This window comes from Delphinapterus leucas, chromosome 2 (assembly GCF_059928025.1).
Source record: "Delphinapterus leucas isolate spDelLeu-1000000601 "Yukka" chromosome 2, BTC_Dleu_Yukka2, whole genome shotgun sequence".
Classification (NCBI taxonomy): domain Eukaryota; kingdom Metazoa; phylum Chordata; class Mammalia; order Artiodactyla; family Monodontidae; genus Delphinapterus; species Delphinapterus leucas.
The window spans coordinates 73,750,235-73,777,297 of record NC_143130.1 but is presented as its reverse complement, the minus strand read 5'-3'; the positions used below and the strand labels follow the sequence as shown (position 1 = coordinate 73,777,297).

Sequence of the window (27,063 nt, the reverse complement as noted above, 5' to 3'; positions counted from 1 at the left end):
AGGTTTGGGCTGAAAGATGATTGAAATGGAGGAATGGATTTTTAAAATGAATGAATGGGGACTTCCCTGGTGGTCCAATGGTTAAGAATCCACCTTCCAGTGCAGGGGAGGTGGGTTTGATCCCTGGTCTGGGAACTAAGATCCCACGGGCCGCGGGGCAACTAAGCCCGCACTCCACAACTAGAGAGACCGTGTGCTGCAACTAATGAGCCCGTGCGCTCTGGAGCCCACGTGCTGCAACAAAGAGCCTTCCTGCCGCAAAGAAGACCAGATGCAGCCAAATATTTTTTAAAAAAATGAATGAATGGGGCCTACGAATGCTGGGGGAAGGGGGACATCAAAGCCAGAGTGCGTCCAAGCTTTACCCCAGGCCGCGCTCCCAGGGTCCACGTTGAAGGTGGAGGGAAGGAGATGGGGATGCAGCCTGGTCCTGGGCAAGGGTGTGAGGAACGCAAGGAACGCCCCTGGTGGATCTGGGCCCAGCCTCCCTCCTTGCCAATGCCCACAGGGGCTTACAGCCCTTAGCAGGCGCTCGAATAAGAGCAGGTGAAATTTGGCTCTCCCGCATTCCTGTCAATCACTGGGGACTCGGTGAATGTGGACATGTTGACAAACAGATGGCTTTCTGCCGAAGGGTCTCCAAGTTCTGCGGCCCCATTAGGCTCAGTGGGCGGCGCCCGCCTCGCGCTATCGGGCTCCAGCCTAATCAGCCCCTTGCAGGACCCGGCGGCGCTGGGGAACGCCCTGGGCGGGGCCAACGTAGGGGCGGGTCCCGCAGGCACGAGGAGGCGGGGCCGGCGACGCCGCGGTCTCTGGTCGGAGCGCGGAGAGTTCGGCTGCAAGCGGCGCGTGCATGCTGGAAGTTCGCATCCCGTCGGTGGGGCCCGAGGCCGAGGGGACCCGGCAGAGCCCCGAAAAAGGCCACATGGTGAGCGGGGGCAGTGGATGGGAAGGGGCGCGGGGACCCGCCGGATTTCCCTGCGTCAAATGCAATGCGGACCCCGCACCTCGGGTTCGGGGTCCGAGCGCGGCGGCCCAGGCCGTCTGGGGACACGCTGCCGAGGGTCTCTGGGCCGCTTGGACTTGCCAGCCCCGCCGACGGCGGTCCCGGCTCCTGAGGGACTGCACGGAGCAGAGCCCCCAAGTGTGTGGGGACTTGGGAGGGTCCCTGGAGAGCAGCGGCGCTCCCAGGCCGCTTTGCGCCTCTGAGGGCGGAGGGTGGGTGCGTCGCCGGGAGCCGGTCCTGCTGCACCAACCCGCCAGGCCTCACGCGCACCCGGCTGCCCTCCCGCGCCCGCCAGGTGTTCCGAGTGGAGGTGCTGTGCCACGGGCGCAGACACACCGTGCAGAGGCGCTACAGCGAGTTCCACGCGCTGCACAAACGGGTGAGGCTGCGCCCACCACCGACAGACCGACCCCGGCCCGGCTCCTTCCCAAGCCCTGAGAGGCAGGCAGACAAGCTGGCGGGCCCCAGCCTCTGCCACCCCCATTACCGGGCCCTAGAGAGCTCAGGTCGTGGGCACAGACCTCCCTGCGGGCTGCGGAACGCGCGCAAAGGGTTAGGTCCCACGTGCTGCCCGTGCCCCTGCGCGGCTGGTCTGGCGTCGGGCGTCTTGGGGGCGGACAGGGGTGTTGGGGGCGCCTCTCGCCCTTGTCCCAACCACTACTCACCACGCGGGCGTGTCTCAGGGTACAGCCTGAAGTTTGGGGGTGTGGGTGGCAGGGAGGACTGGGGAGGGCTCTTGGCTAGGATGAAGTGAGCTTGAGGGCTCAATCGGGATGCTGTGATCGCACTGCGGTAACCTCCTGGCAGATCAAGAAACTGTCCAAAGTGCCCGACTTCCCCTCGAAACGCCTGCCCAACTGGAGGACCAGAGGACTGGAGCAGCGGCGGCAGAGCTTGGAGGCCTATATCCAGGTGTGTGTGGGTCTCACTCTGTTTGCCTCTCAGCCTGCTGGACCAGAGGTGTGACACCGGCAGAGAGGTGCGGGGGATTGGGGTGAAGGGGACCTACATTTTGGCCATGTTCTAGTCCCTCTCTGAATTGGTAGGATTGAGTGAGGTACCCAGGAGGCAGGTAGTCCCAGTTAAATAAAGGCTAGCTGTCCTTCTCCAGGGTGAGATCCTGTACTGCCCTCCTGATGAGGGTGGAGATCCTTCCCCCCCTCTCCCACACGGTTATGCCCAATTGCAGGCCAGGCTGGCTTCGTGAGCCAATCTGTATAGTCACCCAGGGCCAGTGCTCAGAAGGGCCCTAGCTTGGTTTAATGCTCTGCTCTGGCTGTCTTGAAATTCTTTATCATTTTGGAAGGGCCCACGTGTTTTCAATTTGCACCAGGCTCTGCGTATTACACAGCTGAATCTGATTACAGGTTGCCTCTGTTCTCTTCTCCAGGGCATCCTATACTTGAACCAGGATGTGCCCAAGGAACTACTGGAATTCCTGAGTCTTCGCCACTTGCCCATAGTCCCCAAGGCCAGCAGCTGGGGGTGAGCATCTCTAGAGGCGCTTGGCATGAGAGGGGCCCCAGTGTTGTGGGGACAGGGGCTCTCTGCAGCCAGCAGGCGAGGAAAGGTTTTAGAGGTCAAGCCCCTTTCCTTCTTGTATCTGCCAGGCCCTAGCCTGGTTCTTCCTCTTTAAGACACACCTCCCCAGTAGGCTTTCTTGACCCCTGTGGAGGGGCTGTTTTCTGAAGAGCCTTGGCTACCCCGGGTGCCTCCCGAGCTGAGTTTGTTAGAAATAGAAGCAGCAGTCCCCTGGGAGGTGAAATTCTGGGCTTCCGCATCTCCACCCCTGCCACACGCCCCCCCCCCCCCCCCCACGGGCATCCCCAGGCAGCTCACAGCCTCTCTCTTCTTTTCAGCGCCCTGGGGGAGTTCCTGCCCGGCAACAGCAGGCAAGTCCAAGTCCCTGTCTGCACTGGGTTCCTGCTGCCCCCTCGTGGCCATACGCCAGGGCCTGAAGTCTCTGGCCTGTCCCCGTGCTCCAGGTTTTCATGTTGTTGCCTCCTGAGCCCACTTCCCACTTTTCCTCTGTGGGTCCTTGGTGATCTCAGTCCTTAGTCTCCACCCAACCTGACACTTTTCTCTGTTTCCCCCTCCACTGTTCATGACCCCTTTTCTTCCTAGCTCACAGCTGTACCACCGGCCTGTTATCAGCTTCTGCATGGATCCTTATATTTGCATCCCATCCCCAGGTGAGGAGGTGCCTCTGACCCATAATCCACACTTAGGGCCCAGGTACCAGGGTGGGAGTGAGGGTGAAGTTGATATTTCTCAGCTCGCAGGACCCCTAGGCAGCATCTCCCTCCTACTGCCCCCCTTTGGGGCCACACCTCCCTGCTGTTCCTGTGCCCCTGTAGCCTGCTTTGTATTTTCCTCCAGGAAGTAGACATGGTGAAATGAGCTTGGCTCCCCTGGTCTCCATTCTTTACCAGCCTGGCTTTGCCAAGATGTGAACAGAATGTGAACTGGGAATGCCAAGGCCTCATTTGAGTTGGCCAGCTGCTACCTGCTGCCTTGGCAGGGACCCCTGTTCTCGGGGAACAGGGGGTGCTGAGCCTATGAGCCCGAGCTCAGGGAGCTGCAGGCCTGCAGCCAGGCCCGCCCCACTTCCTCTTGCCCTGAAGCCCCTACCCCTTACTCCTGTTTTCCTTCTGTCCTAGAGCCTCTGCCCAACGTGGTGGTGAACGGTGTGCTCCAGGGCCTCTATGGCTTCAGCGCCAGCACAGCTAAAGCCCAGCCAGAGGCTGCCTGTCACCCTGCTCCAGTGCCACCGATGCCCTGACCAGTCCAGAGGGCTTTAGGCCACCTGCCAGGACAGTCATGGACCTCAATCCTATGAAAGGGACATGGGCTGGGTCAGCCTTGGCCTGGACCCCGGACTCACCACCCTCCACCCCTCCAGGCTCAGAACTCAGCTGCACTGGTGTCTGAGGGGGTAGGATCCTGCACTCCTAGAGCCCAGGGGCCAGGGTGGGGACAACAGAGGATAGGGAATAAAGGTAGAATTCCTTTAGAATGTTCATAGCCCACCAGTTTGGAGGTGGGCTATGAAAAGGGGCAGGTGTATTCCTTTACCTACGTCAGGAGAAAGGCATGGCGGGGACATGCAAAGGTTGAGGCACAGTGGCTAGCCAAGTTCAGAAGCAAGGGGCAAAAGCTTCTGCTTGACATTTTGTGCGTAGCACATTTTTCTGTGAATGTCCAGATCTGTTTCCCCCTGCCCTCCCAGACTTGTGTGGCCAGTTAGAAATGTCTGGTTTGTGTTCATCTCTCCCTCATTTCTGGAGGGAAAGGGTTCAGGCCGGAACCCAAGGAGGGGACAGGCACCACTGCCACAGGAGCCCCAGGCGGGCTGGCACTGGATTTAGGGTCGGGTGGGTGGGTGGGTGTGCCGGAGGCCCCAGAACCCAGCCCATACGCAGATTATAAACACCTTTTTTTTAATCCGTCAGTGTTTGTTGGTAGGAGTTTGTTACAAAACTGGGCCCGCGGGCCCGCAGAATGTGGGGGGAGGGGTCCGCTCCATCAGATGCCAGCACTACGGCCAGTGCAGCATGGAGCCCTGTGGCGGGCTGTCTTCACCCCCAGGAGGGCAACAGGGCCACACAGACAGTCGCTCAAAGGGAAGAGGTCCCTGGGGCCCTACTCCTTGGCGATGGCAAAGGGCTTCTCCACTTCGATCTTGCCACAGTCTGCGATCGTCACGTCCTTCAGAGGCCTGTCCCGACCGTCTGTCTTGGTGCTCTCCACCTTACGCACTACATCCTGGGGAGGAAGGCAGAGTGTCAGGCGGTCTGCTGGTCAAGGGAGACAGGCCCCAGCGTGCGGCTGCGAGGGCTGAAACCTGCACGTGATGAACAGTGTACAAACCACGAGGCACCAAAATCCTAAGGGCATCGTGGCCGGGCGCCAGCCCAGGGCAAGAAGAACCCAGATTTGACAACAGGAGGATGCAGTAGTTTCGATCCTCTGAAGTATGACCCAGGCTGGGCTAGGGGTGAGGAGGGGGGCGGCTGGGCCCTGTACAACCGACGGTGGTGCCAGGACATGCCTGACTGAATAACGGGATGGAGGGTCCTCAACTGTGCAGCCTCACCGAGACCTCCTGGCCGGCCTCTGCCTGGGGCCTGGAGGGATTTAGAACTTGGAGGCAGGACTTCCCTGGCGGCCCAGTGGTTAAGGCTCTGGGCTTCCATGACAGGAGGCACGGGTTCGATCCCTAGTCGGGGAACTAAGATCCTGCACGCTAGACGGCATGACCAAAAAAAAAAAAAAAAAAACTCGGGGGCATAGAGAGAGAGAGGCTGTTTAGTCTCAATTCCCCCCAGGTTTGTAGAAATAAACACTGGTCAGAATCTGTACATTCGCTTCTGGGGAAGGGATAAAATATATGGATCCCCTGCCCTGGGGTCTGTGTCAGATCCCTGATCAGGGTTGCCTACAGTTAGTCCCTCCCCCCCAAACTCACCATGCCCTCTAGAACTTTGCCGAACACTACATGCTTGCCATCTAACCAGGCTGTCTTGACCGTTGTGATGAAGAACTGGGAGCCGTTGGTGTCTTTGCCTGCGTTGGCCATGCTTACCCAGCCAGGGCCATAGTGTTTCAGCTTGAAGTTCTCATCAGGGAAGCGTTCACCATAGATGCTCTTCCCTGGGAAGAAAGAGTAGGTCAGGGGAGCTGGGGGAGCCCCAACGAAGCAGATCTTCGGGGCGAGGATTCCAGAGGCTGAACCTGTCCCCCGTGCCAGGCCAGGCTCCAGTGGAGTACAAGGACGTACAAGCGGTTCCCTTCCTACCCTCTGGCCCTGGAGCCAAACCATACTGACAGCCCAAGTGGGACATGAGGCCAGGGTGATTTAGTGAATAGCTCACACAATGATTACTCTGAGAATATAGTTTTACGACTTTCAAATAAGGCACATATTAAAAACTACCTTGGCTGTGGCCTGAGAGGCCTGCCATGGGGACTTACTTTAGTGGAGGGAGGTGCTGTGCAGGATGCAGGGCAGGTAAGAACCCTCCAGAAAAGGAGGACTAGGGCTTCCCTGGTGGCGCAGTGGTTGAGAGTCCGCCTGCCGATGCAGGGGACACGGGTTTGTGCCCAGGTCCGGGAAGATCCCACATGCCGCGGAGCGGCTGCGCCCGTGAGCCATGGCCACTGAGCCTGCGCATCCGGAGCCTGTGCTCCGCAACGGGAGAGGCCGCGACACTGAGAGGCCCGCGTACCACAAAAAAAAAAAAAAAAGAAAAAGGAGGGCTGCTGTGGCTGACCAGCTTTTCTTCCTAAGAGCCCAAAAGATACTGAGGACACTCCAAAGCAGGAGGAGAGATGAGTGGGGAGGGGCAGGGAGAAGCAAGAGAGAGGGGCCGCCATTTCAGTTCTGGAAAGTCAAGAGCCTCTTATCAACGCATGAACCAAAATAAAAGGTGGCTCTGAGTGTGTTTACTGTGTCTGTCTGTGGAGGGTCTGGGGCCAGCATACAAGACAGTGGAGCCGAGAGGATCTCTACCCCATTCCAGAGATCCTAACCTAAGTTCCCAAGGCTGGTTCCAGGAGAAATACTGCACCCTTCTTTGTCCCTGTCCTCTCCTAGAGATTCACACTGTGCACTAGAGGCCCCAGGAAACCCAGCAGCAAAGAAGTAATTTTCATTTTGTTTTACCCAACACCTTTCAAACTTATTTGCATACGAAACCTTTTTCCTCTTCAATACACGTATTTTCATCTTGTGGTTCCCACAGAGTGGAACCAGGTTGGGAAGCTGTCCTAGACTGATGCTGAGGAGGTATTTCTGATTGTACAGTAAGTGGGAAGTGTGAAAATCACCTGGCCAGGAAGGACTCAACCAGACAGGAGATTGGGGAGCCTCTTTACATCAGTTTTATATTACTTGTTCTACTTCACCAAGAGATCACGGCGCTGTGACTTGGGGTGTTTTCTAACAGCATGACAAGGAAGACTTGTTCCCCCTTCCTATCAAAGAGAGAATAGGTTTGGAGGGGAGTAGTGGGACCAAATAAAGCAATTTTTATTTGTAATGTGAAATGCGAAAATAAAACTGTCAACTCTTTTAGTTTTTCTTTAAAAAAAGAGGATTCCCATGTGAGAATCCTCTTTGTACATCTCAGTGAACTGCAGGACTTCAACTACTGCTGCTATCCAGAAAATTCCCAAGTCTATATCCTTAGCTCCAATCACTTTACCAAGATATAAGGAGTCCCAAACTTGAATGGATAGTGAAGGTTTTAAACTCAACATACTTTGTCACCTTTCTCTCCAGACTTCAGTTATTCTTTGGACATTTGTTTCCTCCGCGCGTTGTCAATGTTGTCCTCACCCCCATCACGGATTCATCCTTTTCTCCCATTCCTGCTACCCCCGCTGCAATCACAGCTAATGCTCAGAGTGGGGCCAGTGTGCCAGAGGGCTGGTGCAAGCGTGTGAAGCATAAAAAACCCACCCTGTAAGGCAGGAGCTAAGAGCCCCACTGCAAAGATGAAGAAACCGAGGTACAGAGGTTAAAGGCACCCCAGCTGGGAAGTAGCAGAGCTGGAATTCAAACCAAGATCAAGGTGGTCTGGCTCTCGAATCTCTGCTCTTACCCACTAGGTATCCTGCCTGGGTTCAGGCCCACATCGCCCAACGCAGGGGCAGCTGCACCAACACCCCTGCCAGTCTGCTTCTCCTGTGTCCATGTCCTGAATCTGCCACATTATTATCCCTCAAACTCCTTTGCGATCAGGCCTTGCTCCCATTCAAGTCTTCAGCGGATCCTCACTCCGTGGAGGACAAAGCCCTGGGTCCCTGGCCTGGCCGCGGCCCGCCACTCTGGGTTCCCGGTGGGAGCTTCACTTCCATCCTCCTGACCCCACCTTTGGCCAAGTTCCTGCCGCAGACCAGACCTGAGCTCACGCCTTAACCCTGCCTCTTCCCTGCCCACGCAAATTCTCCCCAGCCAGATCTGTCCCCGCTCAAATCTGTCCTCACGTTTACGAGGCCATTTCCTGATCACCTTGGTGCAAAGTGAGTCCTTTACTTGTAGGCACTTTGACGACAGCTGACTTTACTTACCACTCGCTGGGCACTACGCACTCAACATCTCACCTCACCCTCCCAGCACCCACAACTCTTACCACTTACTCTACAGAAGAGGAAGCTGAGGTTCAGAGGACTCACTTGCCTGAGGTCACAAAGTAAGAAGGTGGCAGACACCCAACTGTGTGTGACTCCATGACTACAGTGCTTTTGTATCACGTCTGCTTTGTCTTTGTCGTCCAGCTAGCTATGACTTACATCTTGTATTATGTCACTTTCATAGTGTTTTCTCCTCGTTCTTCCCACCTCGACGATAAACCACTTGAGAACAGAGCCTGAGCCCTAAAAGCTGTGTTACAGCCCATTTGTGACTTTTCAGGTACTGGAAGTGAAAGGGAGTTGCCGTCCCACTGGTTTTTGCATCCTCGGCACCCACCACAGAGCCTGGCCCAGTAAATATTGATCGGTGGGGTGAGCTGCAGCTGTGGTCTAAAGGAACAGCAGGCTGTGCACCCAAGTGTGGTGAGACCTGTTGGTTAGTCCAGGCTGTCTGTCTGTCCTACTGTACAAGTAGCGCAGGTGAGACTGCCAGCTCTTGTCAAGTGGTCTCTGGGGGGAGACTGCCAAGGAGAACAACTTCTCCCACCCTTGCTGGGGCTTCCAAGGCCGCCCACACAAGCTTTGCATGCCTGACCTAGAATCACCTACAGGTGTTTCACTTTGCTCCCCTCCCCGCAGGGCGTACTGCGAGGCAAGTCACCGAGGCTGTAGGCCTGGATCAGCTGGTCTGCCAGCTGCGTGAGATTCTCTTATGTCCACCTGAAACCCATTCTTCCCTCTCCTTTGTACTGGGTTCCCTGGCCCTCCCACCTTGGGGGCTGCACCGACAGACCCCTCTGCCCAGAGGATTTGAGGTTACCTCCAGTGCCATCTCCCCGGGTGAAGTCTCCACCCTGGATCATGAAGTCCTTGATCACACGATGGAATTTGCTGTCTTTGTAGCCAAATCCTTTCTAGAAAAAGGGATGAGAAGGTGAGAAGGCGGCATGAGGCACCAGGCAGACATTAAATAGGCCCTGCAGGAACCCAGCCCACAACAACAACTGCTCACAGAAGAGAAACCCCTGCTGGCAGATTCATCCTTCAACGTGCCACTGGGTGACCAGTAATCAAAGGCCAGGCCTGGAGCACACAGATCCAGGAAAGGCTATAAGACCGCACATTTCCTCTGCCTTTATACAATTCTACTTCATACATAATGCCTCCACCTTTCCCCTCTCGTTTTTTCCTAATCTAATCATAGGAAGAGAAGAAAACTGACCAAAAAAAAAAAAAAAGTTACCTGCCGACCCAATGGGAAGTTGGAATGCAGACTTCCTTTTTTTTTTTTTTCTGTATGCGGGCCTCTCACTGCTGCGGCCTCTCCCGTTGCGGAGCACAGGCTCCGGACGCGCAGCCTCAGCGGCCATGGCTCACGGGCCCAGCCGCTCCGCGGCACGTGGGATCTTCCTGGACCGGGGCACGAACCCGTGTCCCCTGCATCGGCAGGCGGGCTCTCAACCACTGCGCCACCAGGGAAGCCCCAGACTTTCTTAAATGGGGCATTCATTTCCTTAAAACCTGGAAAGCTCTGGGCCCCTCACTCTGGTGCAGAGACCACAAACTAGTTTCCCTGGATGTTTTCTTTGGTTACTGCAAAGTCTCAAAGATGAAAAATTTTCTCAAAAAAAGAAAAAAAAATTCTAATTCTGGATTTAGTTTAAAAAACTGAGAAGATATGATAATACTGGGTTCCCAGTGCCAGAGGACACAGCTGGTACTCCGTGACGGCCACTGCTATGGGTGGGCCACGCTCTGCAGTTCAGTTTCCCGCCAACCCTACTTGCCAACTCCACTGCCTGTGAGCTTGGCTACCTCCGCTCTAGCCACTTACCTCTCCTGTAGCCAAGGCCACAAAATTATCCACTGTTTTTGGAACAGTTTTTCCAAAGAGACCGATGACCACCCGGCCTATATCTTCATCTCCAATTCGCAAGTCAAAGTACACCTGAGGAAAAAGACAATTTCAAACTTAGCCTCTTAAAAGGGTCCTTCCTAGGGAACCGAGGGTCCAAGAAGCTACCCGGAGGATGCGAGAAAACAGACCCATATTTTAAGAGCAGTTTCTGAATCTGATTTTGGTGGCGACAAAAACCCCATGAGAATCTAATGAAAGCTCCATTTGCTTACACTCTCCTTAGACTAGAGTAACAACCTTTGCTCTAAATAAATAATGGGCCCAGATTCTAAAACTTAACATCAAAACACCATAAAGATGGGAGCCTAAGCACACCACTCAGGTGTAAACTATTACATTGCTGTGCTTTGTAACTGAAGTGGCTGAAATCTGGCCTACGTAGAGAAAAGACTGGCAATCTGGCAGGCGCGATCTTTCACCATTTCCTCAGCACTGTGGGGTATCTGCAAATAGGCGACTCTGAGTCTGCAATGCCGGCCCCAGCTGGGCATCCTGGGCGCCAACGCCTGGGTCAGGGCTGGGCTCTCGGGGAGGGTCCGGGTCATTCTCCAGTCTGAATGGGGGAGGACGGCCCAGGCGCCAAGAGGCCACGACAGGGAAACTAGGGAGGGGCAGAGCCAAGGCCGAGGACGCCCAGGCCCAAGCTCTGGGACCCGAAATGCCTCGGACATGTGTGACCAGAGGCGCCAAGGCCGGAACCCAGGCGGCGGAGGGCAGGCCTCGCCAGGCAGGTCTGGAGACGGGAGGCTGGACCTTAACAGTGACTTTGGGCCCCTTCTTCTTCTCATCTGCAGCAGAAGGTCCAGGCAACAGCAGGAAGAGGACGGAGCCCACGATGAGGGCGGCGACGAAGAGCACCTTCATGTTCCGCTCCGAGAGGCGCAGCATCCACCGGGAGAAGCTAGCGCGGGCCGGGCTGCCGAGGCTGGAGGAGGGTAGGGGCGCGGCGACGTGGGCCCGGATCCTCCACCGAGCGCAGCCGGGGGGAACCGGGGCTCCTGCAGGCCTCCTAGCGGGAGGCAGGCCCCATTTCCCCCTCTGGTTGGGCGCCAGATGGTAGGTCCCCCTGGGGGGCGGAGCCCGGCTCGCTGACTGGGCGGGCGGAGACGCGGGCTCGTGGGTGGCTGCCACGTTACTGTGGCCTCATTGGCTTCACAGCTCGTCGGCGCCCACTAACAGGAAGAGGATGAGCGGAAGGCGACGCCCTCTCCAAGAGCCCCGGATTGGGCTTCTGAAGAGGCTACCAGCCCAAGCGGAGAGACCCCATGGCCCGCCGCGCCTTTGTGGGAGTGGAAGTCGTTTGGCAGGTGGTGACCGAGGCTTTAGGTTAGGAAGTCTGTGGATGGGGCAGAAGACACTGGTCGTTGTCCGTATTGGGCCAGTCAAGGGTTAGTCACACCGAATTGGGTTTAAATGTGTAGCCTCCAAAAACTCAGGGCACGTTTATGCCTACCCAGAGTATATAACCTTATACAGCTCCGTCTGTCTTGCAAAACTTGCTTCAAAACCCACTTCCTTTTGACTTCATCCCTGTCACTGTCCTACCTTTTTTCTCTCCCTTCTCTAATCTTACTGTGCTTACTGCTGTATGAGTCAACGCACACTATTGTATACTGTGGTTCTTAACTTCCTTTTTTTACCTGTTTTCCCAAGCAACTACATTTTAAAATTTTTATTTATTTATTTTGGTGAGAAACGGACTGTTGCTCTTACTTTGTATACAGCTCCCCCAACTGCTTCAGGGCTAAGTGCTCAACAAATGCTGGATGGAACAGCCGTCACGTTGGCACTGAGGTGGGAAATAATATCTGCAACGGTCTGAGGTTGAGTCCCTCTTTTCTAGAAATCTCCCGGAAGGTCAGGAGTAGTCGTCAGATGCGCCCCCAGCAGTATTTCAGGGCTCCGAAGACGCTTGTTCCCAACAGTCCGCAACATATATACTTAAGTACTGCAAGTCTAGCACACACGCACACCCAAAATTGCCACTGACATCTTTCTAAAGCTGGGAACCATGACATTATTAAATGTCTTTAATTTTCAAAGATTAACTTTACAGAAATTCCTGGTCTTCACAGCCCAGATTGTAGGTAGACATGGCTCCATTTCTATAGTCGAACTTGGCAATTTGGTCTCTATATAAGGTGCCGACCTGAGTTTGAGGTTATGCATGGCCACTGACATTACCTTGTCCTTCCTTACACTGAGGTCACTGCAGAGCTTCAACAGACAGTTCTCTCAAATAAATGCAAATAACATTTGCTGTTTCTAATTCTCACACCTCAATCCAGACCACCTCTCAATGAGGTGGAGGTTCTTCTACGTAAAACGGTTGCACTGAGAAAGATGATCTTTCAACCCCCTCTTCCTCTCCTCCTTCATTTTTTGGGTCTCTTAAGCCTCTTTCCCCACTCACTGGTCTCACATTGCCCACACTGAGAAAATTGTTTACCAAGCTATGTTTTCAAAGTAGCCTTCTCCACATGAGGAACTAATTAATGCTAAAACAGCATTAATGAAAAAAAATAAGCTTGACGGATACAGTGTTCTCAATATGAAGTTTTTCTCTCATGATGATTTTTTAAAAAAATACTTGGCTGCACCGGGTATTAGTTGCAGCATACAGGATCTTCAGTTATGGCATGCAAACTCTTAGTTGCAGTATGTGGGATCTAGTTCCCTGACCAGGGATCGAACGCAAGCCCCCTGCATTGGGAGCACAGAGTCTTAGCCACTGGATCACCAGGGAAGTCCCTCTCATGCTGATCTTAAACGTGTTTTTTACTAGTGAAAGAAGAAATCGTTAAGTAGCAATTGAGTAGTAACAGAAAAAATTGGAACCAATGATGGCCAGACTGGCAGTTGTTTTGTGCCATATATGCACATCATAGTTATACCTTCTGTCTGTATAGATGTTCTTCATCAGTAGAGCAGAATTACAAAGCTGCCATTTCATAGTTGTTCCAGAGCAGATCCTAACTTCCTGGTGTTCTAGCACCTAAGAACCACAGGGATACAGGAATTAGTATGTGTGATGAATGTCCAAATTCTACCAGAAATATTTATTGTTTTTTATTTTATTAATTTTATTTTTGGCTGTGTTGGGTCTTTGTTGCTGCACGCAGGCTTTCTCTAATTGCGGCGAGCAGGGGCTACTCTTTGTTGCAGTGCGGGGACTTCTTGTGGTGGTGGCTTTTCTTGTTGCGGAGCACGGGCTCTAGATGCACGGGCTTCAGTAGTTGTGGCTTGCAGGCTCTACAGCGCAGGCTCAGCAGTTGTGGCGCACAGGCTCAGCTGCTCCGCGGCATGTGGGATCTTCCCAGACCAGTGCTTGGACCCCTGTCCCCTGCACTGGCAGGCAGATTCTTAACCACTGCGCCACCAGGGAAGCCCCAGAAATATTTAAAGTGAGCTGCTTATAAATTTTGGAGATTAATCCTTTGTCAGTTGCTTCATTTGCAAATATTTTCTCCCATTCTGAGGGTCCCACAGGAGAGGTCAATGTTCAACCCAAAAGAATGACGCAAGAATGCCAAAGTATCAGGCATTATTTTCATTCCTGGAGCCTTGTTACTACGAGTCCTAGACGGATTCTCCGTTACAAATGAACCAGGAGAGCTTAAAAGCAGACAAACCAACCAACCAAACAAGCAAAATTAGCCAAGAAAGGTAAGAGATTTTATTGTACATACAAAAAGGGTGCAAACTGAGTCCTTTCCTCCCCAGATTGGAGAAGAGGTATACTTAAAGATCACATTTGTGTTTTCCATGGTGCCCTAGGAAATGGGCTACTCTGAGATAATATCAAGACCCATTTCCATTTACTCCAAAGAAGGCTTCTTCCTCTGCAGAGGAGTTTCTACTTAATGGTGTACAAATCTCTCTCCTGGAGGAACTGTTTCAAATACCCTTGAAATTGACATTCATGTTTAAAAATACTACAAGTTTCATTTTCACAGCTGAGCTTTGCAGACCAGTGCCAGGGTTTATGAAACAAAACTACGTATCTAAAATAAAAGGTTAAAAAAAGCATTTAACAATAATCAGACACATCCACGCATCGATTAAAACTGATTTCCACAGCTGATTTATACATTATCTAGTCATAAAAAATTGCAGTCAACATCCCAACATCTTTTAAAAAGTACAATGGGCAAAGATTAAAGAAACAGACAAAATAATAATATAATAAATTAGAGCATGTAATACATCCAATGGGAATTGATGAATGAACATTATTTTCCATTGGGGAGGGCTTATAATATTTTTGGTTTCATCTTTTTTTCTGCTGTTTACTCTTCTGCTTGATAAATGGGGCTCATTCCCAGAGCCAGCTTGCTGCCACACCAATTTGAGAAACTCATTTGTTTCTTGTTTACTTCTGAGAATATTCAGGAACACATGGTCCCAGCAACCTGGGCTGTGAGGTTTTTTTTCTTCAGGTGGGCTGTGAGTCTTTATGGAAGTGAAATGCATACAGATGAGTGCTGGCACGCACGTGCACACACAGACACACACACACACGCATACAGATGCAACCACACACACCCATCTGTAGATACAGTCCCCCGTAAACCCCCGCCAAAGAAATGGCTCATCTTCCTGAGACATTCCTAACAGATTGATAAGCCTCTTAAAAAAGCTTTCAGTGTATAAGGGCTGGCCTGGGATTTGGTCTGGAGCTCAAAAAGAGGAACACTGAAAATGTCTCACCTGCTCTGAAAGAGGGGATTTGCGGGGTCGGGGCAATCAGGATAGCTGTCCTCTTGTGTGTGTTACTGGGACGACTGCACTGCATCCCCATTTCTTACCATTGATAACCCTCTGCTTTGAAGGTGGTGATGACACTGGAAAGATGATTGTGAGAAGTAAAAAAAGAAAAGTAACAAAATAAATTCTGTCCACAGAACTGAGGTTTCTTTATAACACTGAGTTTGGTAATCAAACTAGAAATATATGGAGTACACATTCACTTTTTCCTTTGTAATACAAGCTGAGCTACAAACTCTGGAGTGGACTTCCTGGTCGCTTTTTGAGGAAATATGTCAACTACTACTGTCTATATCCAGGGAACCTACTTACTATTCTGAATACAATGGAGAAACCTATTCTTTTGCACTCAGTCCCCTGCAAAAGGAATTAGGAAAAACATTTTTAAGACTGCTTAATTGATCAAAGACTTCCAAGATTCCTTATTTGTGGCTAAAACACTGCTTAAACCCTCAGAAGAGCCATGGTTTCCTCTTTTTCTTATTCAGAAACACAATCACTCCCCTCCCCCATCAAAAACAAACAAACACCCAAGAAAACCAAACCACAGGCATCCCATTTTGATTCCTACCAACCCATCATGGGGAAGACTCTGGCCATCAACCTCTAGAGGGACCTTCCTGGAGCCCTGAAGTTGGCATTGGAAAAAGCAAGAACCCCAGAGACAAGTACCTGCTGCTCAGGCCAATCCATATGGGGTGCCAAGTTATCCTGGCTCCCTAAGGGTTTCTGGAATTCACTTGCCCACCTTGGGGCAATAGTGGCTTGGTGGCAGTGGCCTGACAAAGGCAGTGTCGGCTGTATGACAATGCAAGCTCCCGATCTGAGAAATTCTAGCCCTAACATGGCTCTGACGCTGGAGACAATGTTGTCGGGGCAACTCACTGGGAATGAAAACTAGTTTAAATATGAAAATGGAAGAGGTGACTGCGACACACGAGGCATGCAGACTTGGGAGAGATGCATCAGAAGAAAGATCAAGTTCCTTAGAGGAGATCCTTTCTAGGCTGCCGTGGAAGTACTTATTTTTGAAAAATGCAGGCCATGCTGCTCACTGGAGGGGGAGCAAGCTGTCTCTTTTGCATAAAAAAAAGTTAAGGCTATGATCTTTAGTAACCACTCTGACATAACCTTACCCTCACTCATTTCTGACAACAGAAGTGGTTACTAACACTGAGAACCAACACTGAATATGTACTCCCAAGGTACATTTCCAGTGAACCAGGTTGGAAGGTACTTTAGAGGCGATGGACACGTCTTCTGGCTAATGGCAGGGGCTGTCTCTACGAACTTGGAGTTCACTGAGAATGAAGAGGCAATCAACACTTCTACTGGAAAACTCAGGATCCTGCTGTCTTCCGTGGCCCTATATCCCAAAATAAAATGGGGCTTTAATTGGAGGCCAACCTCATCACCTGACTTTGTACCTTCCTAGACCGTTTCCTCCTAGACAAAGCCAAAATGGCAGGAGTATGTTAATTAAGGCAGACATGAAAGCACGCTGCTGCTGGCACACCCTGCACATCCTTGCAGAGCAGTCTGGAGTGAAATCACTGGGAAACGCCAAGGGCTGCACAGCAAGTAATCAACCCTTACTGCACAGACACAGCCATGCTCTAGTCACAAGGGAAGGATCCCTTACGTCTTGGTGGATTCCTGGCCTGCTTGCTTCAATCTGCTCAGGATGCAATGCCTGAAGGACTGCAGGGCTTGGGAGAACCCCTAATGTTGTTAGTGCTTAATGCTAACCCAGCAACTGCATCAATCCTGAAGAAAAAGATCCCTAGGTATCATGGTTATGGAGCGAAGGAAGCTCAAAGACTACAGAGCAAGTGGATTTGGGTGGGCGGTAGGTGGAGGGAGTGCCCAACCCCGAGGCCCTGGCTGAGGAATATAGCTACTCGACGACAGCAACGGGGCTGAGGAGGGAGGCCTGATGGGATGTGCTGATGGGGATGAAACTGATGGCCAAATTACTCCTTAGGTATCCTTCTTAAAAAGAAAAAAAAAAATTTTTTTTTTTTCTTTTTTAAAGGAAGATCACAGTAGACTCTCTCGGGGGTCTGGAACCGCCCTGGAGTACCAATGGCCCTGGGAAGGTCACCATTACTGTGCATGCCAGAAGGACTTGGGCTCTTCACCTTTGTTATGAAAAATCAAATATCTAGTAAGAGATCTGAGGGGGGGCCGAGAGTGAGAAGAGTGCATTAGGAAGAACCCCACAACTGCTCACGTTAAATCCCGCAATAGCGAGCCTTTAAAAGAAAGTTAAGACCCTGAAAAAGTCACAAACCCAGCTGCAAGAGGGCTTGCCCTGCAGCCAAGCTGGTAACTGCCTTTGCTTTTTTGTGGAAGTGGGGAGGCACTTAGTGGAGTAAGGGGTGCCAGGGATGCTCCGGACTTTGCCACCATTTCCTCTTGCCCTCCCATGAGAAGCAAGGCTTTTTCTACACAGGGATGTGGAGGTTAAAGATTCTATACGGGAAATTAGAGTTACCCAAATTGAGAAGAGTTACCCAAATGCCAACTGAGAAACTATGTAAGTTTCAGTGACAGTGCCTTAGCTAATGTCAAGGAAGCAAACCCCAATATTCAAAATTCTTGTGGGGAAGCGGTGTGACCCTGAATCTCCCAGCCATTCTGTTAATAGGAAATTTTCTTTTAAAGAAATGAACGATTACAATCTTTATATAAGCTAGGCAAATTTGAAGCCAGTGAAGTGATATTTCCTAGCCAAGGACCAGTGGAACACAGGTGAAGCCCAGTAACTCTGATCCACGCTACCGCTGCTATCTCTGCTCCATGTAAGACACATCAAGGGACTTGTCAGAAAATACCAACTACCAGAAAGTTATGTCTGCATCCTCCAGTCCAAAAGACAGCCCTACATCTCAAGCCAGAGGCAATGATTTCCGTGTTCCCAAAACCCCCAGACTAAGTCACCAGCCACTGTCCTCCATGGTTAGCTCTCTCTACCCCCAGATACAAGACCTCGTTCTCTGATGTAATTAATCCCTTCTCCTCGATCACATCTGGAATGAGAAGTCACTGTTTGGATAAGTCGCTCATCTCAAATGAAAATCAAGCACGAGAAGTTCTATTAACTCCATACGTTGGCGACTTTTCAAGCAGTGAATGAGGAACCAAGACCCTTCATGGCAGCATGTCTGGACATGGAGAGTGTACCGGGGAGAACAGGCTCTAGATGCGTGGCCATCTCATCTAGAAGGAGTCTAAGTCCAAGTGAGAGGATAATTTCACACCTTTCATTTCAGTCTCCTTTCCCCAGGAATTTTCCAGCACTAACCAGTCTCACCCTCCTGTTCACTATAACCCCATACACTGAGGCCTAAGCCTGCAGCTATGGACCTGCTGGAAGAAGATTTGCAGGTTCTTGGTTTCTGATAAGGCAGGCCAGCCCAAATGCTGTAACTCAGCTATTGGGGCAAACAGTACAGACCAATTTTATTTCCTGGCCCTATGATGAGCCAAATCCTGAGGTTCCTCTGGCAGTTGGAAGGCAGGATCACTTTCCTCCTTCTTGTCCACTAGTGGCAATACAGTGGTGGCTGTTTCATCACTAATTTTGTCCCCCAAGTCACTAAGGAAGTCACATGGCTATCTAGTTGGAAGTCCCTGGCAGTGGAGGAAACAGATATTTCAGATTTTTGTTGTTAAGCATCTCCTTCTCTGGGATGAACTGTCTCCTGTCACAGTCTGGCTTGGCTGGCTCATCCCATGTGCTGGAGAGCTAGGTTGTCCAAACTGCAGGCTGATGAGGTCAAGAGGCTCTGGTAGGGACATTCTTCAGCAGCTGAGAAGACGAATGAAAATTCAAGTATGTTTCCTTGCCAACCTGAGAGTTCACTCAGAATGACACAGAGTTTGGCTTCTTCTCTTCTGGGTGCTGCAGACCCAACTCTTTCCATTGAGAATGTCCTCTGGACCCATGTTCTCTCTGAATGGCTTGGCTGGCCCCATCCCCCTCAAAACAGAAAAAAAAAGTAAAACTCCCAATATAACCAGACACAATATGCATCTGCCATGTTTTTTTGTTTAAAAAAAAAAAAAAACTAAAAGTGCAATAAAGTCAGTTTTTTTTTGTCCTTTGCTCAGAACAATTTGCAACGTTCTACTACTGTCTGGAGAACAGAGTCCGCTTGTCAAGAAAGCTAAGAACGCCAACACACGGGGACAGTAGACTGCAGATTTCTCACAGCTTGTGTCCTACAGTGTAACTTCACAAGAGGGAAGGAGGGAGTAACCTGCACCCCGTGGCCAGCTCGGGATGGAGGCTGCACAGGCACAGAGGAAGAGGGAGCCATACTGCCAGACACACCTGGTGGGCAGAGAAGGTTCTTCTCCAGCCTTGGCCTGCATCTCCCTCCTACCTTCTTGGCCGCACCCCCAGCCTCTCAAGCTCCTTCAGCAGACAAAGCCTTCAGCTCATTAGCTTTTATGCTGGAGAGGGTTGAGGGTGGGGCAAGAACCAGGAGCAAGTAAACTAAGGGGAGGGGAGAGAATAGTAGTCCTTGAGTTTTTGTGAATGACACCTTCACTGTAAACAATAGGAAGGAGAGTCAACCAGGCAGCCCCAAGGGTAAGCAGTGGAGGACCAGTGGCTCTGGGACCTGCTCAGAGCCTCAGGCAGGTAGGGGCAGCCACTGACCCACTGGGCCCTGGCTGCCCGCACTGGCTCCTTCTGGGGGCATCTGTTTTTCTTCTTTTTGGTTTGGATCTCCACCCTCCCCCACAGAGGAGTCCCTTCCAATGAGAAATGGCAGGAGCTGCGGGTGCAATCGAGTCAGAGTCCCCAGGGCCTGAGGACTCCTGGGAGGCACGGGTCACTTGTGGCGCTGAGCAGTCTTCTTCCTTTTCCTCTTAAAGAAGCAGCAGCACCTGGAGCACAAGGAAGACCACAAGTCAGTGCGGGAGGCCCGCAGCTGCCAACAGATTTCTGCCTGCCTCTGCTTATTGCAGGGGTGGAACTTCCCCCTGGCACCCACCCACAGGGTCGCCCGCCATCTACAGTGCACATACTGGAGGCAGTGGGCAGTGTCTGCCAGGAAAGCCAAAGGAGAGAGCTGCTTTATTCCAAACCTAATCGTCAAAGTGCTGCAGGCTAGGCAGCAGGGCGGAAGCAGGCATTTTTGGAAGAAGGATGAAGAAGGCTTATTTCTCAGTCTAACACCCCAACCTGAAAGTCTCATCCTCCTTTATACTGAACCAAGGCTGGGGGTCCTCAGGGCTGCAAGAGAAGAGCCTGCACTGTGTGCCCCTTCATACAGAGGGCAAAATTATTTAATGCAACTTCGGAGGTCAGTGGGTATGGAGGCTAAACTAAGGCAAACAAATGCCAAGAAAAGTATGATGTTTGGAACTCTAGGAGGCTCTCACATGCTACCAATGAAAGGATTAAGGCTTCTCTCTAATCTCATCCCTGCCCCCAGCCAGCTAGCTCCCTGGCGTAGGCAGGAGAAGCCCTGACCCTAATTGTGTGAGCCAGGATCTTTTAACTGAAATCAGCATAGCCTACTCTTCATTTGGAGAGGATCAATGCCACAGTTGATCACCAGGAAGCATCGGGTTGCAGGGTCCTCCTCGACTTAAGCTTCCCGAGGCTGCTGCTGTGCCAGACTGGGTTCAAGGACTGACCCTGCTTAGGGTGGGGCTGAGGCCTGATGCCTTCAACAGCCACAGCTCTGCCACAGCCTTTAGCTCGGGTACCTGCTCTGTACTGCTGTCTTTGGAACAGGAAGCCCCTCTTGCTCAGGCAGCGACTATTCCAGAAGGGGGTGATGAGGGCTGTGGCATGGCTGGTGCAAAAGATATGTCCTTTCCAGGAAGCTGACACATGGGAAATGAGAATGTGAGGGGCAGAAAGTGGTGGATGAGTCAAAGATGCCATGTGATGGAAGGGAGTAAACTGGAAGTGTCACTCAGACTTGCTGGATCCTTGAAACGAAAGCTTTTCTCAGAAACTATCTTTGGGTCTTTTGCCTAATCCTTCTGGGTTTAATGTCAAAAATATTCATACAGAAATAAAGAGCTGTTGCTTACTTCCGCATACCCCTAAGTCCTCCACTGTAGCTAAGATTCCCCCCTTTTTTAGTCAGACCCTTTTGTATTCCCACACCCCATGGACTAGTTATCAAAAACTTGGAGAAAGTGTCTTCTTAGAATGCAGAAATAGATGTTTACACAGACAAAATGATGGGCTTTAACCATAACTGAATGAATTAAACATGGAGATGTTGGAAACAGGAGGTTCTTAAGAGAGTCTTAAAAAAGATTTTCTAAGAGTATAATGACCTATGTGATGTACTATTAAATGGGTGTCAATATAGTCACTAAACAAAGTGTCCTTTGTATTTAGAGGCTGAATAAATTCTTTTAAGTAAAAATGACCAACACTTTTGATTGTTTTCAGTCCTTAAGGGAATCCCTGGGGAAGGATTTTAAAAAAAGGTCATTTTTTGTACATATGCTTTAGAAAACAGACATTCTTTCAAGCTGAATGTCCAGAAATTATTAAATAAGGTGAATTAAATCTCATGGGAGTACCAGTACTTCAATAGAGCTAGCTACCTGTTCCCTGTTAACCATGATTTTCAGAGGGATCACTAACATTTAAGTCAGTTTTTATTCTTATGCTTTTTGGAGGATGCTAAGATGATGATTTTGTGTTTTTACGTTAAGAACAATCATTAAAAAGTTTGAAATACTGTTTTGGTCCGTTGCAAATGATACAATTTCTCTTTTACCTCCTCCAAGGCAAGTCATAAGAATTATAAGCATATCATAACCTGATGTGCAAAGCTGAATTCACCTGACTGGAGGAGAGTGTGAGCTGTGGTTTAGAGCCTTAATTTTTGCTAGTTACTGTAGTTAAAACTTCAGCAGTAGCAGAAGCTTTTAATAATTCTACCCATGAGGAAACGGGCTCCACAATCAACTCTTTGGTTTCTGTGATGACTACCGGCAATAGGACCTGTGAAACTTGGTCAGACCCCAGACCAAGCCCACTGACTGACTCCATACAGATGTCTTACTCTCAGAAGAGACTGAAGGCAAGTGATGAACTCTTCTTGTGTCTTAGGTTTCCTTCCAGCTGATTCTTTGATTGGCTCTCCCTTCAGCTATTCCTTTACTATGTTTCTCTGCTGTACTTATACATTCTTCCCTTGCTCTAATGCCTTGTTTAAGCCCCACAGTATCCATCAAGTCTTCCTTAACCATCCCTGTCAACACTGACCTCTCAAGGGACAATACCATAAAAGTGTCCTTTCAAGCATGCATGTCTTATCTCTCCAGGTAGATTGTATCTCAGCTCTTTGGGGGAGGCCTTGAGACCCCCTAGAGTTCCAAGCACAGAGTGGATGAGCACAAAGTAGGCCCTGTATTTGCAGTCAGGATCATGTGACTGACATCTCACAGGAAAAAACAGACCACGATGATGTCAGATTACACAGACACATGTTTGCTAAATAAATAGGCCAAATGTACTCCTTGATACTGTAATACTATAAATTCTATCTCCATAAAACCCAATTGCTATCTTCAATACATCTCTGTCCCTTGGGAAACCCTGTAGGCAACTTGGCTTAGAGAGTTAGGGTACAGAAACCGGTGCCCAACTCAGTTACTGAAGACCAATAGAAACAAGGTAGTCACAGAGGCCAGCAGACTGTTATCACCACACGGAATATCATCCCACACGTGCAGTGTAGGAGATTCTGGCTCCAGACCACAGCAGACCAATCAGCTCACGAGCACCTGGAGCTCACAGGCAATGCCCAGGAAGCGAGGCACGGAGGGCACTGCCTTACAGTGGGAACGTGCCCCACCCAACGTGGAGCCGCCAGGGCTTCCCCTTCAAGACCCGCATGCTGCCCCAAAAGTGCATTCAAGGGACCTTCTCCAGGAGTGGGAGAGAGACTCCAATGTCTCACTAGCCAAGTCGGCCCTTGGCCCACTATATGCTCTTATAAGAAGAGAAAAGAAAAGAAAAGGAAAAAAAAAAGACAATAAATGAAAAACAAACAAAAAACTCAAAACAACAATAACAACAGCAAAATGTCCATCTCTCCCCCAAGAAGCAGCTCTCTTATTTGGAGATACTCATATTCTACAGATGGAAGAACCAGCTGAACCAAAAAGAAAAGTCACAGATTTTTCCAAAGCTGCTAATTTTAAGGTTAGAGACCGAGCCACAGAATGTGACATTATCTGGCAACAACTGTCCTTGGAGTTGTGAGGAATAATTAGATTCTGATTATACAACTGGTACAGTAATCTGGTCTTCTTACCTCTGTCCCTCTCTGCCTGATAATATCTAGCCGTATTAATTTGAGAAAAAATTCACTCAGCTAAAAATGAAGAGACAATTTTGGATACGGTGGGATATTGTTCTGACAGGAGGAGGCTGCAATGTGGTGGGTTTGGAAGGAAAAAAGGAACAGATTAATTGCTGGGTACACGCCTGCCCATCCCCACCTTGTGGATCTAGTTCCCCAGTCTGGGTGGGTATGGCACAAGGTGGCATACAGGAGCCACTGAGTGTTCCTAAGGCATTTTGTTTGGCTTTGCCAATCCCAACCTAGCCTGGTCCGCTCCCCTAGCATGTGGACTGGAGAGAGGGACTCACCACAGGTTGAGCATTTTCAGGCAGCTACAGAGTGTATAAAGAGAAAAACACAGAAAGGAAGAGAGAGAAAGAGAGATATTAGTCCACAGAGGTGAGATGGAAGCGACTCCCTGTGAGCCATGCAAACATGCAGTATGTGTCTGTGTTTAGTTTCTTCCTCTGTCAAGGCAGGGTGAGTAGGCCCAGGCCACTTGGTCCCCACACTAAAGTGGAGGGGGCAGGTGCCTGATAGAAGCATCGAGGTGGGAGCTGGATCTCAGTGAGGGCTAAGGCAAAACAGAAAGAGTTGGTGGGAGCCCCAAGAGTGGGCTTTCCTGGGCAACTTCCAGGAAGGTAGCAGGAGAAAGGGCATATGATCCTGCCTGTAAGAATTCAATCAGGAACCAAGGCCAAACCATTTTGGTTCCCACATGAAGTCTTACCGTGCAATTTGTTAAGCTAACCTCCCAAATATTCTGAGGGAAAGAGAAGTCCCTAGCCTTTCTATAACACCAACATGCCTGACCAAAGCAGCCAGCAGCTAGCTCTTTCTCTAGAGGGGAAAACAAGCTTAAGAGACACTTTATCTTATTAGGAGGTGACTAGCGAGGAGGGTCACTGCTCGGATTAAGGTATAACTGCCAGAAAAAGGCCTAAATCCCATTCTTGTTAATTCTCAGAGAAAATGAGGTCCACACTTGCTAAGTTGTAGCTAAAGTCAGTGGATAACCAAAAATTCCTGTGTTCTTACCATAACAAAAGTCAGCCAAAAAGCTTTGCCTTGCCTCACTACCCTTCCAATCACCCTTAAACAAGGACATGTGTCCTATATCTAGAGAAAAGGGTAAGTTAGATGTTTATTTTGTTTACAGAACAAAAAACGGGACCCTGTTATTTCTCTCCTCCTTTACACGAAAAAAGCTGGCTGAGGAACCCAAAATCAAAAGCTGGGAAGTGAAGGTTTCCACACTGTTTCCCCAGTACTCTAGCTCAATCTTAATGTAGGCAACAGCCCCCTTTTTCCCACAAGCAGGCTGCATGGACAAAAGGCATCACAGATGTGTGCAATGAGGAGTTGTGTGGGATGCCCTGTGCTTCTCTTAGCTGTGACTTCTTCCCATGAAAGTGATCAAGCAGATGGACACATGGCTCCCCTGCCCCCAACCAATACATAGAAGGGCCAAGAAGAAAAACACATGGCTGTGCCCCGACAGTTCCCTGGACAAGATGGATTGGTGGCTCATGAAATCACTGGGGGAAATGCCACACAAAATGTCCTAAGCCATGAGCTTTTGGATGACAATTGGTCAAATACGAGTGCTCCCCTCTGGTTTCCACATCTTTCAGAAGGCTCACACCTGGTACAGTGGTCTTTGCTAAATCGGGAGACTTTAAATTCTCTTTACATCTAGAATTTAGATTATACCAGAACAGAACACAACAGATTGAAATCTGTGTGTGTGACTGGTCCCCTATCTTATACACAGAATACAAACACCACATTCACATACACAATTAGTGTACACATTTACCAAAATGAAATGAGATAAATGGGTTCAAAGATAATTCTGTATAGGGCATATTATAAGACTAAAGCCCAATTCAATCCTGGTACTCAAAGTATAGTATGAAATCCAGAGCTCAACTTTTGGCCTTCAAAGTAATAGCCGCAACGGTGAATTGGGAGTGAGGTGGGGATGGGAACGGGCGCAGCCATCTTTCAAGCCCAGACAATGTTTGGATCAGACCACAAACATTGCCATCAGACCCAGTACAGCGGTTCCCAACCTCAGCGACATATTTGAATCACCGGAACTTTAAAAACTCCTGATGCTCAGGCCACATCTAGGATAACTTAAACCAGAAACTCTGGAGCCAGGATTCAGGCATTTGTATTTTCTAACATGCCCCAGGAGACTCCAAAGTGCAGCCAAGGTTAAGAAGTCAGAGGGTAGGAGTACCACACTGTTTATTTGGGAGAATGAAGTTTTGTCATGGAAACTGAAAAACTGTGAGAACCATTAAAACTTACAAAGCCCCTGAGAATAGGGAGCATGTTTCATTTTACTAAAAATGGTCTCCTCCTGGCATTGACCCCCCACTCCCTTGTCCTCCTTACGTATTAGGGCCTTACATTAACCAGGAGAGGAGCATCTGAAGCTGCCTACAGTCAGTAGGGACTCAACAAGAGAGAGTCCAAGTCACCCTCGGTTGCTTTTTATCTACTGGGTAGGAATCCTCAAGTCCTGGCTTTTAAAGGAAACGACCTCTCGAAAGAAAAGTGAGCTCATCTAATAGATGGGCAGCAGAGCAGAGGAGTGGGCAGGGGGACAACCATGAAAAGTTGTATCTGGAAGAACGCAGATCTTGACTAGCCTCTACCTTTTACTGAGGCATAAGCATGTTCTGGTTTGTACTTAGGCTAGTTGGGGGCTCAAGGGATCACTTAAGGCACAATATCACTATAAATATGGTGCCTGCTTCTGAAAACAAGACACTGGGATAGCCTGGATGTTCTCAAAGGGTTTATAAGAAAAGTCATCCGTGTCAGGTGTGGCAGCAGCTACCGATTGGTGAAGGACTTCTCTCTCCCTACCTCATGTTGCCTTGGAGTGTAAATCTGGACCTGAATTTGGGATGGGGCAAAAAGGGAAAGAAGTGATAGAAATGCTGCTTTTGCAGCAGAATCAGCCATTATTTCACCTTCTACCCCATTTTCTAAGAGTTTAAACACAGACCATGCAGAGAGCACCAAGGGGCTGGTGGTATGGGCAGGGCAAGACATTAACATGCAAGACAAGCAGAAAAGGGAGTGGGGTAACCTCCTCACCCTCTTGGGATTAGTGTAATTTCCTCTCCATCCCAAGACTCTTTCATTCAACAGGTGCAGAGACTATTTTTCTTGACTGACTTATCTGAGTCTCTCTAAATTCAGAGTCATTTAAGTGAGAACAAAAGGGCTCTGAGACCCTTGTCTAGGACTATAGATGCAAAGTGGTTAGCCAAGAACCAGAAATCAGATGCTGTTCAGCATGGCCCATGGTTTAGACAAGTAGATTTCTCTCTGTGTCCCTTAGGGAGCAAGAGGCTCCAGGGCCCCAAGAGGCTCAGGACTGCTATCTGCTGTAGCTCTCATACCAGGATTCTTTTAGTTCACTATGTCTTTTCATCCATGTGGACTAAAAATGTGACTGTCTTCTCAGAAATCACAGCTAAAGAAGGGCAGCAGCAGCCTTAAGGTACCATGCAAAAAATAAAATGGTCAAAGGAAGAAAGCTGTGGGCACAAGCATGAGGTATCCAGTCTGAAATGAGCAGCACACGAGAGGAAGAGACAGAGAAAAGGCTTTTCAACCTATAACTCAAGAGCCCCCTTGAAAGATGAACGTACTTAGCTTCCTCCACTACCTCCACCTCGGCGTGAGCTGTGATTGGTGCATTGGAGTGGGCTCCCGTAGGGTCATCGACATTCAGCTCTCCATTGGTTGAGCTAACCACCTGAAACAGAAGGACAGAGTGTGACTGACACCACGGTAATCGGAGCCTCCTGCCAGTGCCCCAGAGGGTCACTAAGGGAGATCTGGTCTCTAGCTTAGGTGACAGCCAGGCA

At 50.0% G+C, this 27,063-nt stretch overlaps 3 protein-coding genes, 1 long non-coding RNA gene and 1 pseudogene across 13 annotated transcripts in view; 3 read left to right on the top strand and 2 right to left on the bottom strand.

Annotated features, from left to right (window-relative positions):
- The first annotated feature begins 752 nt into the window (after positions 1-752).
- On the top strand, positions 753-3,788 carry SNX22 (sorting nexin 22). Of its 2 annotated transcripts, XM_022579746.2 has the most exons (7): positions 753-928; positions 1,302-1,385; positions 1,814-1,918; positions 2,397-2,491; positions 2,866-2,898; positions 3,131-3,198; positions 3,667-3,788. In XM_022579746.2, exons 1-7 carry the CDS (start codon positions 854-856, stop codon positions 3,786-3,788), a joined length of 582 nt encoding a protein of 193 aa, XP_022435454.1. In that variant the 5' UTR covers positions 753-853. The 2 variants fall into 2 exon arrangements, with proteins under 2 accessions (XP_022435454.1, XP_089763259.1); XM_089907133.1 differs by lacking the exons at positions 3,131-3,198; positions 3,667-3,788 and having other exon boundaries at positions 753-1,385; positions 2,866-3,065.
- A 635-nt stretch (positions 3,789-4,423) lies between these two features.
- Positions 4,424-10,996, bottom strand: PPIB (peptidylprolyl isomerase B). The gene is made up of 5 exons (XM_022579748.2): positions 10,815-10,996; positions 9,978-10,091; positions 8,964-9,057; positions 5,475-5,659; positions 4,424-4,771 (listed from the first exon to the last, which is right to left on the bottom strand). The coding sequence occupies exons 1-5, from the start codon at positions 10,947-10,949 to the stop codon at positions 4,649-4,651; spliced, it is 651 nt and encodes a 216-aa protein (XP_022435456.1). The 5' UTR covers positions 10,950-10,996; the 3' UTR covers positions 4,424-4,648.
- Positions 7,334-8,070, top strand: LOC149750177 (uncharacterized; annotated as a pseudogene).
- A 257-nt stretch (positions 10,997-11,253) lies between the features above and the next one.
- On the top strand, positions 11,254-21,555 carry LOC111177707 (uncharacterized). The gene is made up of 2 exons (XR_016392080.1): positions 11,254-13,727; positions 18,945-21,555. It is a non-coding gene; the product is annotated as an uncharacterized LOC111177707 (long non-coding RNA).
- Positions 13,010-27,063, bottom strand: part of CSNK1G1 (casein kinase 1 gamma 1) — a 153,410-nt gene continuing 139,356 nt past the window's right edge. For 8 of the 9 annotated variants that reach the window (XM_022579749.3, XM_089907126.1, XM_089907127.1 and 5 more), the window contains 2 exons: positions 26,845-26,951; positions 13,012-19,727 (listed from right to left, as the gene is read on the bottom strand). In XM_022579749.3, the coding sequence (XP_022435457.1) occupies positions 19,673-19,727; positions 26,845-26,951 (162 nt within the window). In that variant the 3' untranslated portion in view covers positions 13,012-19,672. Of the gene's footprint in view, positions 19,728-26,844; positions 26,952-27,063 lie in introns of all 9 variants that reach the window. The other variant, XR_016392077.1, reaches the window with a different exon arrangement.